Consider the following 15465-nt stretch of genomic DNA (forward strand, 5'->3'; position numbering starts at 1 on the left):
TCTGTTAAGCATCAAAGATACAGTAAATAGTTATTTTTAGTATTCCAGATACTATTTTATGTGGCTAAAGATTCTATGCTAGCTGTCAGCAAGAGCTAGAATTTGTTCCATGAAAAATTAGGATGGCTTTTTGTAGAAAATGCTTTAACTAACTTGTTCTAGACTGTACCAACCTTAAGTTGAGATTCAAAGCTGTCTGGCAGTAGACTGTAGCTCAATTTATCTTTCTTTCTGTCCTTCGCGACCTTTCTCTAAATCCCACGTCCAACACTAGCGAGACTCCGCTCCAACTGAACCATAATTACACCGAGGCAATTACAGAACCAATATGAAGGCCTCGTCTACAGAGGAGGGAAAGAAAGGCCAGCAGCTCAAAGTTTCGGAAATTATAACGGGGAACAGGAAAAACGTGCATTTCTGTTGGTTTTAGAGAAACTCTAGAAAGAAAATCTACTCTAGCAGAGTCTTCAGGTGGTTGGCATGAAAAGGCAGAAAAGTACAAAGCCGCACTAATAATTTCCCAATAAAAAGTGGTACTTTTATGTGGCACCACAAGATGTCACACCCTCTTTATGACCTAAGCTTCCATTAAATCGATTGTTTTAATAATTTAACGTGTTTATATGCAGAGCCACACAATTAGTGACGTTCCGGTAGTAGCATTGCTTGGGCATGTGGCTATTCGACGCCGCAGACAGACTTTATACACTTAACTTTATTCTAGTTGTTGATTATTACCTTTCAACTCGGTGAGCCATAACAAATGTGACACATTTTAAGGCGTATAATTGTAAGAACACTCTCATCCGTTCATAATATTTGGTTATTTCTTAAGAGTACTATTGAAATTATATGGAATGAAAATTAAATTTACATAATTTAATACTTATGTAGCATTTTGATGGCATCAGTAATGCTTTGCATGCAATTAATTCTATGTTTGGTCTTTAATTTTGTGGATTTTACATCTCTATCATACTGCAATCGCCTTCTCATAGTAATAGTATGCTGCCATCCTGTGGCCAAATACCCTCTTCTCATCCAGAGAGCTGTTACGTAATTATTTTTCCTCACTATACTAATAAGATCCTCATATTATAGTTTGCTCATTCTTAAAAGTAGTTTTCTGTCTTATAAAGATAAATTAAGTCATTTTAGTTTTAAAGTCAAGAAATGCTTGACACATGTGATGTTGGTGTAAACAGCTTTATTAGAAAAGACATTTTCTGTTTGGGTTTTTGACACAACCCAACACCATGGGATTTAGCTCGTTTAAACTGCCATTTTACAGTGTTTAACCAATTGTCTGCAAACGACCACTAACGACAGGTCAGCACTCGTTCAGGCTATGGATGAGGATTCTCCAATGCATCTCATTTTAATACTCTTCCCCCTCTTCATCCTCTTCGTAGGAGTCAATGCCAACCTCTTCGTAATCCTTCTCCAGGGCGGCCATGTCCTCCCTGGCCTCTGAGAACTCTCCTTCCTCCATCCCCTCACCGACGTACCAGTGGACGAAGGCCCTCTTGGCATACATCAGGTCGAACTTGTGGTCGAGTCGGGCCCAGGCCTCTGCGATGGCCGTAGTGTTGCTGAGCATGCACACGGCTCTCTGCACCTTGGCCAGGTCGCCACCTGGAACCACAGTCGGAGGCTGGTAATTAATGCCCACTTTGAAGCCAGTGGGGCACCAGTCCACGAATTGGATGCTGCGCTTGGTTTTGATGTTGCTGATGGCCACGTTGACATCCTTCGGCACGACGTCGCCACGGTACAGAAGGCAGCAGGCCATGTACTTCCCATGACGGGGATCACATTTCACCATCTGATTGGCTGGTTCAAAGCAGGCGTTGGTTATCTCCGCCACAGTGAGTTGCTCATGATAGGCTTTCTCTGCAGAGATGACTGGGGCATAGGTGGCCAAAGGGAAGTGGATTCGAGGGTAGGGCACCAGGTTGGTCTGGAACTCTGTCAGATCTACGTTCAGCGCTCCATCAAAGCGCAGGGAGGCGGTGATGGAGGAGACGATCTGGCTGATGAGGCGATTCAAGTTGGTGTACGACGGGCGGTCGATGTCAAGGTTCCTACGACAGATGTCGTAGATGGCCTCGTTGTCCACCATGAAGGCGCAGTCGGAGTGCTCCAGAGTGGTGTGGGTGGTCAGGATGGAGTTGTAGGGCTCAACCACAGCTGTGGAGACCTGAGGAGCTGGGTAGATGGCAAACTCCAGCTTGGACTTCTTGCCAAAATCTACCGACAGCCGCTCCATGAGCAGAGAGGTAAAGCCGGAGCCGGTTCCTCCTCCGAAGGAGTGGAAGACCAGGAACCCCTGGAGTCCAGTGCACTGGTCAGACTGAACAAGAAAGTCACAAGTTACAATGAAAGACTTGGAAAATGTGTTTATAAATGAACATAATTTTAATCAGAATTAAAAAAAAGTTGTGCTTTTTAAAAAAAAATGAATATGAAAGTCCCTTTAAAAGTGACTTCTACTCTTATACCTCCTACCTTGAGATTAACCCATTTTTTGTGAAGAATTTGTCAAGAAGTAACACCATTACAAAAAAAGTCAAATTAAAGGTTTTACCAGAACTAGATTAAGCAGAAAATGTCTTACAACATGAAGTAGGCTAAAAGATTGCAGTGTCCTAGTGGCACAGCAGCTGGGCCTAAACCAAGTGCAGATTTTCAGATGATTTAATTCCCTAAGAAGTTATCCAAATCAACAAGGTTCAATGTGGTAAAATTATTGCCTCAAACTCTTTGAGGCAAGCAAGCATTGTCAAGTAGTAATGAAAATTGCTAAGGAATAATTTTTGCCCACTTCTCATTCCAGAATTGTTCTTAATTTACCTACATTGGAGGGTTTTCAAGACTTAACAGCCTATCAAAAGTCAAGTCTGGTCTTTGACTTCAAAATCTACATTTTTAGGTCATTTCAAATTGCTGGTGTGCTAACCCACCTCCATCTTGGCTGAAAGCATCTTTTGTGTTTTTTTTTTACCCCTTGATAAATTGCGTTAGCTTTTATTCTCCTTACCAGTTTGCGGATTCTGTCCAGGACAGAATCTATGTGTTCCTTCCCGACGGTGTAGTGGCCTCGGGCGTAGTTGTTGGCAGCATCCTCCTTTCCTGAAATCAGCTGCTCAGGATGGAACAGCTGCCGATAGGTTCCAGTTCGGACCTCGTCTGAAAAAAAAAAGCAAACAAAAAAAACAACAACATAGAAACAGGGTTAGTACTGTGTCAAACTGCCTTTCAATGCTGTTTCAAATGCTTCTTTAACCATGTGACTGAAACATGACCAGCACGTTGTACGCTGTGGGGGAGTGGAAGAGAGAAGTTCTGAAGCAAGTAAATTCAATCGGTTTAATATAAAGTGAAATGTGTGGAGATAATGCAAAATTATTTGGAGAGTCTGGTAGTTCTTTTGGGTTTGAGCTCATTTAAATGGCTTTGAAGCTTTTTGGTTGTCATGGTAACATTACATTGATAGTGGGTGGAGCTATTTTTTTATATAATTTTTTTTAACTATACTGTCAGAATTGTTGTCTGAGTCACAACGCTTCACAAGTGGAGCATTATGGTTTTTGCTACAATGCTCCAGTTGATTTCTATGAAGAAAATCTTTATTAGAAATTGTTAAATTCTTGTCTCTCGGAAAAGAAACGTAAAAAGAGAAAAAAGGAAAGGGAGAGAGTGTAGAAGAGAAAGAAGGAGAAAGAGAAAACAAGACAACATCCTAGAGTGAAGATATTTTAAGGTAAGATGGTTAGAGCTGAAGTGGGAGGTGCTAGTCAATGAGGAAAAAGAACATTTCTCAAGGTCGTTTTGAGTTTCAAAAGTGGAACATTTTCTACCCCGGAAATTCAGAAATCTCAAACATCTTCTGGAAAACCTCTGATGGAAATCCCAAAATGTCTCAAGTGTTTCCCTTTCAAATTTTTGACTTTTCAAACTCAGAAATCTCCTGTGTTTGTTGCTTTTCCTTTTTAATGATGGAAAATGTTCAGGCCGACTTGTGTACATCCTGGTGTATCTCTGAGGTTAATTCCCGACACCAAAGGAAAAAAAAACAAACAGAAAAAAAAACAGCTTCTTGAAGGTTCCACCCTCTACCTTTTGTTTCACTCAATAACAAACAATTGTTCCTTTACACCTTGGGATAGTTCACCAGAAAAGCTGGTTTCAGTCACAATAGAAGGGAACGTTTTGTGGCTATAAACACGCCTTGTGTGGCGGTGAAAGTCCTCACCAATGACGGTAGGCTCCAGGTCCACAAAGATGGCTCTGGGAACGTACTTCCCGGTGCCGGTCTCGCTGAAGAAGGTGGTAAAGGAGTCGTCATAGCCGCCGGTGGGCTTATCGCTGGGCATGTGGCCGTCGGGCTGGATGCCGTGCTCCAGGCAGTACAGCTCCCAGCACGTGTTGCCCATCTGGACGCCGGCCTGGCCGACATGGATGGAGATGCACTCTCTCTGAGGGAAGACAACGGGGGGAGTTAGAATCCAGTATAAACAGATGAGCGCTTCAGGTTCTAGTGCAAACTAAAAGCCAAAATGCTGAATTTTTAATTAGATTTTATCCAAACATGTCTGAACTCGATTAAACTGTCGATTGAGTGCTTAAAAAAATAATAATAAAAAAAAAATCATAAAAGAGGGTGGAGTTTACACTGTGGCCAAACGAGTTCTTTGCTAAAGTATTTATACCAACTGAAGATTTTTTTTAAGACGATGAAAGCTATGAGAATCTCTTTTTGAAGTCTGAAAATGCATGTGAGAACATGCTATGATAAGAGCAGATCGAAATCAAACCTTTCAGACCGCGTGTGATACAAACTGTGTGGCAGAAAACTAACTCACTGTGAAGCATGGTGGTGGCAGCACCATGCTGTGTGGACACTCATGATGCAGAAAAAAAAGAAGGTCAAACTGGGTCACAATTTTCCTTTCCACCAGCACAGGGACTGTAAATATACAACCAGAGCTATGATATTCATATTTTAAAGTAGCCTAGTCAAAGTCCAGACCTAAATCCAATGATAGTTTCAATGTAATCTTGAGTAAAAAAAAAAAAAAGAAATGAAAGTACTCCACAGAATGATATTGCCACCACCATTTTTCTTTTTGTTTTTTTGATGTAGAAATGATGTTTCCAAGACAACGCGCTGCATCTAAGCACAAAAATAAAACCAACCTAGATATTTCCAACAAGAATCCCAGAGAATTATACTGCCACCACCATTTTATTCATGGAAAATGCAGTGCTCACTTTCTGCCACATAGTTCACATCCAAATAAAACACACTGCGGCTTGTGTGTGTTATGAAAAGGTCTCCAAACAATGGCCTCTAGTATGTGCCGTACCTGCACGGATATGACGCCAAAGTCAAAACAAGCGCCACTAATCACCAGATCATCATCAACATGTCTGCAGGGGCCAAAGTGCCTCCACACCCTGCTGAAGTATTTTTCGAGCCGGTTGTAAAGGTGTAGCAGTGGGGAGGGTGAGGACGAGGGTGGAGCAGAACAGCTTGAAATGGGTTTGAAAGGAAAGTTCGTTCTGAGGCAGATCAAGGCCTCGATGATCCGACCGCTTGTGGAAATGCAATCAAAATGCCACTCATACCTCCCAGCTCAAGGCATCCCAAACCTCGGCGTTAAAGGTGTACAATCAATGACTCAGGCTGCTGTTTTTAGCCTCTGTTCTAAACAGTGACACAATGAGGTGAAATTCTTTTCGATGTCTCCTTGCTGATGGGAATCGTTTCCTATTTCAGTTTGAGAAACAATAAAAACATGTTTAAAGCTGTCGCTTTGAGCGCCAGTCCCCTTTAAAACAGGGGAGGGGTTCTCAGCTGCTAAGTTTGGCAATAGCAGCCAGCTATTTTGAGTCCGGTGTCACACAGAGCTCTGCTTTAACCCACTAACCTCTAATCACATGTTCCAGCAAGCTCAGTGCGTCACAGAGAGTTTCTGTGCCGATTTTTTTTTTTTTTTTTTTTGAAATCATTAGTGGTGATTCCTGAGCAGATTTAAGTGAGATGTGGGTGTGGCTGCCTGTTACAACACGCTGCGCTGAATCAGCCTTTAAGCAAAGAGAAGTGGAGGGGGGGGGGAGGAATCATCTGCTACGTCTATCTGGTCCCGCCTGAAACGAGGTCACACATGGAGGGCAAACACAGTGGGGCATTGTGCAACACAGGAAGGGAAAAAGAGCTACAGGGGGTTATTGATGAGTTTCCCACAGAACATAACTGTAAAAATAATCCTAATAATACAAAGAATCAGAGTAAGTTTGTGCTTCATTTGCCAGGAAATGAGGTTGTTTAAGCTCCACGGTCCTGTTGGTTAAGACCAGAGAGAAACAGCGTTGTGTAAACTCCAAACACTAGATCGGTTTGCCCTCATGCCGCAGAGTCAAAGTCCGGCTTTGTGGATTTCATTGAGAGGAAAGCTGCTGTGTGTACCGAGCTGATTTTCAGCAACGTTGTGTAAACAGCAGCAGCAGCAGCAGCATTCCCGGGCCGACAAGCAGTCCACATATGGAAACAGTTAACCTTTGCAGGCTGGCAGCCTGCTGAACTGCCTGTAATGCTGCATTTCGAGGCAACAGAGAAGCTCAGACGAGAGGCTAAATTTGGGAAGGAAGTGTAAAAGCAGGAAACGGTGAGTCACATTTCAAACTTTCGATAAAAAAAAAAAAGAAAAAAAGAGCACTGAACACGGTCCCCTTTTGTCGATTTGAAGATAAGACTTCTTTATCGACGATGAGGAAATACTCACCATTTTCTTGTCCTTTTCTGAGGGGAGGGAGAAGGAGAAGTTCAGACAGGCTGGTTCTCACAGTGCAACCTTAAGGAGATCTCTGTGAGTGAAGTCCTGTCAGAGTGGGATGGTGAAACCTTTATATAGCCGGAGAGGAAGGAGGGCGGAGGAGGTGGAGCCGGCGACAGCTGAAACTTTCTTCCACTCTTCAAATCTTCCTGGTGGCTTTTCATAATAAAATGGGCAGTAAAAACGTTCACATTTTAAAGTCAAATGTGGTTTTATGTGATCAAAGGTTTAACAAAATTAAACTCTGAACACAATGAAGAAAGTTTTAAAAATTGCCTGAATAAAATCCTCTCTCTCTCTCTCTCTCTCTCTCTCTCTCTCTTTCTCTCTCTCTCATTAATCTGGCAAATGCCAGAAAAAAAGTTGGTAGTCCTAATTCTGATTTTACGTTAGTTTTTACATTTTCTAAAAAACATACCAGTAGGAAATAATTTTTAAAGAACTTGCAAAGATAAACACATAACCTAGTAAGTAGAGATGAAACAAACATGCTTCATGATCAGAAAAAAAGAAATCTTAAACATTAAAACCAAAAATAAGAAACTACATAAGGCAATGCTGAAATGCTATTTTGCTCTCTGCCTTATTAAAATGAGGGGCTGATCTATTTTAACTACTAAATTAAATATTTTTTATGTTTGTTCCCAAACAGTCAAAGTAATATAAAACTATAAATCTTTATAGCTAAATACGAGCCATGGTGACGCCTAATCTTTGAAAATGCAAATATAATAAAAAAATGACCGTTTTTTTTTTTGGTCCTGTAATTCACGTTATAACCACTAGATGGAGCCCTAATCATTTACGTTTGTGTCTCGTGTTCTTCATGCGGTTCCCTCCTGACTGCTTCTGTTTACAAGCGCATTAATTACGATCCATAAGTTATAGTTCGGGCCCCTGAAATATATTTTATGTCAAAGCCGCATAACCAAATTCCCATACTTCATAAGAAATTTGCATTTTAGCCAATTTTCGGAAGGATAAGAAAAAAGGTTCGACATGAATTTATGAGGGAGTTCTAGAATGGGAGGGAGAAATGAGAAAGCAGCTGGAAAATTAACCACATAGCCTGTGTACATCCCCTTTAAGAGAAAAGTTAATAAAATCAGGATTAAAGAGAAGAGAAGTTCATCTCTCTTCTCTATCTTCTATCTCTGAGGCTTTTCTTGTAATCGTTAAAGGGGGTTCTGATCAGTAACACTATAGGAAGCTGATTTATCACTGATTTTCAATCCATTTTTTTTAATGTCGCTTATTAAACAGCATCCAGGTCCAACTCAGAAGAGAAAGCTTCATACATCTCCGTGTTTATAACGGCAGAAGTGCTCTGTTTTCTGCTGGTGCCACAGCGAAAGTGAAGTCTTTGTGAACTTTTCCTGTCCATCACGATCGACTGAAATTCACGGCAGACATCTCACCAGGCCATCGTCTCTGATGGTCGACGTGGTCATAATCCTCAAACCAGCCTCCAGAGTCCTCCTGAGCCTTTAGCTCCTCTTCAAATACCACCAATCATCTTTTTAAGGAGAGAAGAGAGATGGATTGTGATCAACAGATAGCAGAGGTCTTTTTTATGGCATGCTGGAGGTCCACAGATTGTTTTTTCTCCTGAATCTCTCTCAGGCTGTAGACCAAGTATTTCTTATCGGAGCTTTTCTTGAGTTTGTGTGTAATTAGAAGTCTAAGTTTCCAGGGGATTATATTTACTCAGTTTATTTTTAATAAACAAATATATTTAAAGGTGCAGTATTATGTAGAATATATATATATATATATATATATATATATAATATTTACATCATGTCATGTTGTCAAAAAACAAATACCTGGAGTGTTGCTTTGACTATTTCAAGCATGTTTGAGAAATCACTGAGTGTGACTCCCCTTCTCAGATCCTTCAGACTATCCAGCAGCAATTAGCAAAAACCTGGTGGAGTTGTGCATCTGCAGAGCTCATTATAGAAGCTACTTCTCAGTGCAACGCTGGTAAAGATGCTACTAAAGGGTTAATAGAGGAGCCATGTTGAAATGACTTCCAGAAGGCGGAATGTTGGAAAGAGGAGTTTCTTCAGGAGACACAAGCAACTTTCAAGATATTAAATTACAAAGTCAAATTTCTTTTAAGTAATATTTGATATATACAACAATTGTATAACAACTGCAGGTTGCGTAGTTACTTGATCTTGTAGCTGCAAAATAACCACACAGTATCACAGTAGCACAAAGCCTGCCAACATGGTTGACAGGCTTTGTGCAGATATAGTCCCGCCTACCTCCCAAAATATATCTACTTTGCTCTCATCTGGACATTGTCTCCAAACTCAGGGATTCAGCTGGGGTTCCATTACATCCATCCATCCATTTTCTGTACACTCTTGTCCCAGTGGGATCGGGAGGGGTGCTGGTGCCTATCTCCCGCTAACGTTCCGGGCGAGAGGCGGGGTCACCCTGGACAGGTCGCCAGTCTGTCGCAGGGCAGGTTCCATTACAAATATGCGTAAATCTTTGACTATTAAAAAAATTAATTCTCTTTAAATTGATAAAGTATCTCAATATAATGAAATAGTTATCTCATAAGGAGATACGTATCTCATTATGTTGAGATATTTTTTTATTGTCTTTAGAGTGACAGAAACGGGCTTTCAAATTGCGATGTTTCCATTAAATTACAATCACACGTAAATATGCTTGTTCACGCGATAAGTCGATAAAATCATGGCAGTGACCGATGTAAACATTTACATGAGATATATTCATAATTCAACCATGGTGCTTGCTATAGTGCTCACCATCTATCAGCCACCAGAGGAGACGTCGGCGTTTCATTCAGGCGTTGGGGCGTCAAGCTCCGCCTACTTCTGGCGACGTGTGCGCCGTTTTAGACAAATTGTAGTCGGCCATTTTACAGAAGAATTATGGATTCAACACGTTCGAATGACACACAACTTTTTATGAACTGCGCGATGCTATGGAGCTAGTAGGACATTGTCCGCTAAAACCAACAAACAAAAAAATCCCAAACACAAACCATTGCCTTCGTCCGTGTTGTGACATCCCGCTGTTGATCACGTGACTTCTGTGACGCGAAGGAAGAGCTTTGATATCTGGAAAACCAACCTCATTCAAGCGCAGAAATCATTTTACCGAAATATATGTACTATAAAGTACCTATTTTTCATTTAATTGAATCAAATCTGATGATTTTTTTTTCTTCAAAATGGCTGAATTTTCGCATTTTTCCATTCAAATACCTGGAAGCGAATCCGGTGAAGCAGCAGTGAGCTGAGCCTCACCTGGGATTGCGCAACCTCTCGCTAACTGCACCGGTTGCCATTCTATGAGAGCATGTACGTCGCCAATAAAATGGTTAAAAACATGTAATGTATGATCTGATTTTCCATAATTTAGCTTATGTATTTAATGTACTGTGTTTTTATTGTCACCAACTGTGTGTAACATGTTTCGTGTGCTGAGGAGCGATCATAAACGGCAGAGAACAGATTCGAGGTGAGGCAGGGAGTTCTCGTGCCTCATCGCTGGGGGCGCTCATGAACCCAGACATTGTGACTCCACAACTGCAACTAGCCATACAATAGCTGCGCTGATACAGAGAGCGAGAAAGACGTGGTTTTGAGTTGTACTTTAACGGTTTCTCCCTTTGCTGTTAAGCACAGCACGAAATTAATAATATCTACATGTCTAAGTTTGATTGAGATAACGGAATTATTCTGCGCCGACACGGCTATGGATGGCATGTAAAGGAATAGCCTTTTTACCCTCCAGCATTGTACGCATGCGCGAAATTTCCTTACGTAAAGTAACAGCAGCTGGTCTAGATTCATAAATCCGATTGCCTCACCAGCTATGAACCTCACCGCACATCACTGATATATACTGCTCAAAAAAATAAAGGGAACATTTCACTTTAATTTTGTGTGTGGCTCCAAACCCAGGCCTCCATTGGTTAATAAATTTGATTTCCATTGATGATTTTTGTGTGATTTTGTTGTCAGCACATTCAACTTTGTACAGAACAAAGTATTCAATGAGAATATTTCATTCATTCAGATATAGGATGTGTTATTTGAGTGTTAGTGAGATGCATCTTTCCACCTGTTGCAAACAAGACAAAATTCTGTACTAAGCTAATCCCTTAACTTCCTCTTAGTTTGTGATACTCCATTAAACACCTTTCAAGGGATATAGTCAATAATTGATGCGTTGTTCAGGTTTGTCTCCCTTATTTTGTGTCTGTCCTATAAAAACAGAATGTTAATTTCAGATGAAGCACTCCCTGAAGGTTTCCACGCAGAAACAATCCATTTCATTTACTGTCGGTTTAAAGAGAGTTGCTAAGTGGGCGCTAAGAGGAGACCACTGATTGCTTTTCCAAAACAAAGAAACTGTTTAAAGGATTTCTGTTCTTGCTTATGTTTTTACAAGGCTTTGTAGAATTATATGGAGCAAATGACAGAGGTGTGATTTGAATACAAATCTTCTTGTCGATCTTTGGGAATGATAGAAATATTCAGAAGAAATTACAGCATATGCAGTGACACGGAAATTAAATTTTTTTGTTTGTTTTTACAATCATGTCACAATAAAGTTTTGGTTCATTTCACAGTATTAATTTAAAACTATGATTACCTGAATAGACACAAAAATAGTTTTAAAATTGATTTCATTACTTAAGATGGAAAACTATCCAAACCAACCTGACTTTTGTTTCAAATTAAAACAAATTGTTCGAACATGATTAATTTTAAGTAATAACATTTAACGGGATGCTAGCTCCATCCTAGCCCTAACCTGTGGAATTACCTGTGACAACATGAAATAGGTTAAAAGATTTTAAAAATCAGCACATCGTGCTCCAACACCAAATCTACCAGTTTGGGAAGGGTTACAAAGAAATAAAAAAGAGAAAATCAGCTTGATTTAAGTTTCTTTTATTTTCTTACCCATTAGTCCTTTGACAATTTTGGCCCAAGTGACAAAAAGTTTGGACACCCCTACTCTAACACATGGGGACAATCGGAAGTAAATCAAAAAGTCCATCTCTGAATGGCTCAAAAGACAAAATGAAGGTTTTGAAGACGTCTAGTTAAATCAGACTGAACGTTGACCTTAAAGGAAACAACCATAATGAGGCGGATTGAAAACAATTCTGCAAAGAAGAGTGGGTCGGGATTTCTTCACATACAAAAATGTAAATCATTTTTTGCCATCTGTTTGAAAGTCACATTTTCTGATAATCTTTGATATAAAAATGTGTTTGATCTGAAACATTTAATCTGTGACGGAACAAATACTTCTTTTTTTCTTACATTGATAAGACTTCTGCATTTTGGATAAAACATGTCAAAAGGCTCATTTGGGAAATGAAACCGTCTTAATCTGCAAAAAATTATGGACATTCAGGTGCTGAAGAGTTAAATGTCAAGCACGTCTTCGAAGGATTAAAAAGGTCTCTGGGCACAATTCTTTGCATTACCTGCGCACCATCATCAATCCACTCTTCAAATGTGAACCCCTACATAAGGAAGAGACGACCCCATTCAGGAAGATCTATAACCCTCATAACTCAACATGAAACAAGCAAATTAGGTGACGTTTTTGTGAAATAAGGACAAAAGGACAAAGAGTTCAGGGTTGGGAGCACAACATTATCTGTATTCTGTAAATGTCTTTTTTTTTTTTTAATATATAGACAAGGATTTGTCGTTCTCCAGATTTCTAAGATAACGGATTTGTCTCCTTTACTCTATTATTATGTTGAAAGCATATCATGCCTGTGTTTCCTCAGCATGCAGATTCTCCTAATGGGCATTTTTCTTTCATATAAACAACGACTGAAATGTCCAATGAGCTAATCTGTAATAATCTACAATGGATTACATGATGAAAATATCCGGGGGGAAACGGAGCCTGCCTATAAATCCCTCAGCGGTTGGCCCCGGTGCTTGTGGGCTCTGGCCTGAAAGCGATAAGGGTTAAGCTGTCTTGAAGCTGGACGGCTGCAGAGATCAAAGTCTGCGGGAAAACCCAAACGGCAGGCCACTTGAGATCAAATACGAGATGCTGCTGTGTGGTCACAGCCAGCCCCCAGGGCTTTCCAGATCCCCCAGAACAAGCGCTCGCAATTTCCTCCGTTTAACGATCTCGAGCAGGACTTTGAATCTGGAGCGTGTTGTTGTGGGGCAAAGATACCAAACCACAAACTTCAGGTTTGCGGTTTAGAGTCCTGATACACAGTGAATCCCAAAAATATTCATTAAAAACAAGGACTGCTCAATTGTATTTGCGCAAGTATTCACAGACTTTACTGAATGCTTTTTTGGTCCACCTTTGGCAGCAATTTCAGCCTCAATTCTTTGAATATAATGCCACAAGTTCAGCACACTTAAAGTATTAAGCAAAGCTGTGAATATTTATGTAGAAATTATTATTTTTCCCCCCACATCCTCATAATGGTGTATGGGTGTGTACAATTTTGAGGAAAGAGATTAATTTTGTCCAATTTGGAATAAAATATTGTAAACATTTTCCAGATGGACTGTATTTAAATGTGGACTTACAAAAAAAAGTGTCGAATAATTTTTAAATTCAACACAGATAGGAATTAATTATTACAAGATTTTAAAAAAAAAACATGGATTTTTTTTTTTAAATCAAGATTTGGTATTTACATTTTTTCCTTCTTTTTGGCAGTTTCAGACCTCCTTACAGGAGGTCGGATATTTCTTTAAAGCAAATGAGCTGGTGAGCATTTTTTTAATATAATTACAGTAATTACAGCGAGGTCATAGATGGATTGTGTTAACATTCAAGCAGTGACTTCATAAAATAAGAAAGAAAAAAAACAAATAGAATATACAAATCCTTAACCATACTTTCTACAATCTACTAAGTGTACTTCCCCCAGCAAGGTGTTTCATTTTGCCGTCTTTAAAGCAAATGCTTGTAAGTGATACTTTGAGTGAAAGAAACTCCCAGCGGCAACATTCACTTCATGGTTTAATACAGTTTGTAAGAAACACTGAGACAAAAACTTCTTTGAGTTCCTGAAATTGAAGAGTACTTTCATTCAGAAACTTGAGCAGAGCTCGAAAAGTATAGAGGTTCCCTAATCGGGAGTTCCATCGCTGCCTCTCACACTCCTACGAGAATCGGTGTATATTTGTGGCGTTGTAGAGGAATACATGTGTTTTGTTGCAGACTAAATGTCTTTAAACATCCAATGTTAAAATTCACCCCATCATCACCAAGATAAATTGGACGTATCCCAGGTAAAGTTATTGATTCATTTCCATCTCTACGCACCAAATTGGTACTGAATAGAATATTGATCTCTTAAAACCTTCATAGGAGCATCAGACTTTTTTTTCCCCCTCAGGCAGAGAAGACAACAGAGATAGATTATTTCTAATCTGCAGATCTACATCACAACAAGTTTAGGTTGATGTTTGAGTATTTCTATTTTTATTTTTTATTAAAGTTTTTGTTTTCCCATTTTTGAAGAGACAGATCAGCAGCAGATGAAACGATTCGTTTCGCCTGCGTTGGTTTTCATCTCATTGCCGAATTCGGGGACTTTATCTCTGAGGACGGCAGCAGAAACTGATGTCTTTAATGTCACATCTGACCACGGGGCTGCAGAAAGGTCAGCCAGCCAACGGCTCTAAAAACACGTTATGGAGTAAAGAAAAATCCATGCTTTGAGGACGCACGTGGCTATTCATATGTCTTTAGCTTTTTTCTTTTCATATATAGAAACAAAAAAGAATGCAAACACATTTAAAAAAATAGATTTGATTTTCCTTATTGTGTAATCTTTTAATTTCTGTGCACAGTAGTCGTTCCTATCAACTGAAAATCATTTTAAAATGCTGTAGATTTAAAGTACCCACACAAAACAATGGGGGGAGGGGCAATTCTGTATTGACTGCACATATAGTAAAGCAACAGAAAACTTGTTCAGAGTAATTTTTTCTTTTTGCTTTATATTTTTGCATCCCCTTACTAATATCACCCTGAGCAAATGCCCATATGCACCCTACAAAAATGACGACTTAAAAATATTATCTGAAAATTGCCTCTGTATGTATTTTGTGATTTCAAAATTTTCATTTGACATACAAGTCTATTTTATACTTTGTCTGGGAAGTTCAATATGGAAGAAAATTTGACACTGAACGTTACACTGAATATGCCCACACAGTTAATTGTGGTAGTGGCAGCATCATGCTGGAACATGTAGGATGGATGGAGTTAGATAAAGGGCTGGAAGCAAAACTTGTTAGAGGCTTAGAAAGCCTCGGAACCTGGAAAAACAGCCACAGTTCCATTGGAACAGTTTAGATCACAATATTTTCATGCTTTAAAATGGCCTAATCAAAGTCCAGGCGTAAATCCAGTTGAGAATATGTGGCAGGATTTAAAAACTCTAGCCAAGCTGTTTTGCAGTGAAAAAAAAATTAAAATCTGCCTACAGTATGACGCTTGTTATTTTAAAAACATTATTGTTTATCTCCCACTTTACATTTATGCTCCACTCATGTGAAATCTCAACAAAATACACTGAGGTTTGAATAAAAGTAGGTCAATCAGAAAAAAAACCATAATG

General features: G+C 39.6%; 1 protein-coding gene across 1 annotated transcript; it reads right to left on the reverse strand.

The window, feature by feature from the left end:
• Positions 1 to 1190: 1190 nt before the first annotated feature.
• LOC106920551 (tubulin alpha chain-like) lies at positions 1191 to 6930 on the reverse strand. The gene is made up of 4 exons (XM_014991616.2): positions 6789 to 6930; positions 4256 to 4478; positions 3041 to 3189; positions 1191 to 2353 (listed from the first exon to the last, which is right to left on the reverse strand). The coding sequence occupies exons 1-4, from the start codon at positions 6789 to 6791 to the stop codon at positions 1379 to 1381; spliced, it is 1350 nt and encodes a 449-aa protein (XP_014847102.2). The 5' UTR covers positions 6792 to 6930; the 3' UTR covers positions 1191 to 1378.
• Between the last annotated feature and the right edge of the window lie 8535 nt (positions 6931 to 15465).

Source organism: Poecilia mexicana, unplaced genomic scaffold (genome assembly GCF_051168715.1).
Source record: "Poecilia mexicana isolate PSO_F unplaced genomic scaffold, ASM5116871v1 scaffold_2, whole genome shotgun sequence".
Lineage (NCBI taxonomy): Eukaryota > Metazoa > Chordata > Actinopteri > Cyprinodontiformes > Poeciliidae > Poecilia > Poecilia mexicana.

Excerpts from the sequence above, each read along its gene's own strand:
- LOC106920551 (XM_014991616.2), bottom strand. Across the intron at positions 3,190-4,255 it reads CCTGGAGCCTACCGTCATTG|ACGAGGTCCGAACTGGAACC; the intron begins GTGAGGACTTTC and ends TTTTTTTTTCAG. Across the intron at positions 2,354-3,040 it reads TGGACAGAATCCGCAAACTG|TCTGACCAGTGCACTGGACT; the intron begins GTAAGGAGAATA and ends TTTCTTGTTCAG.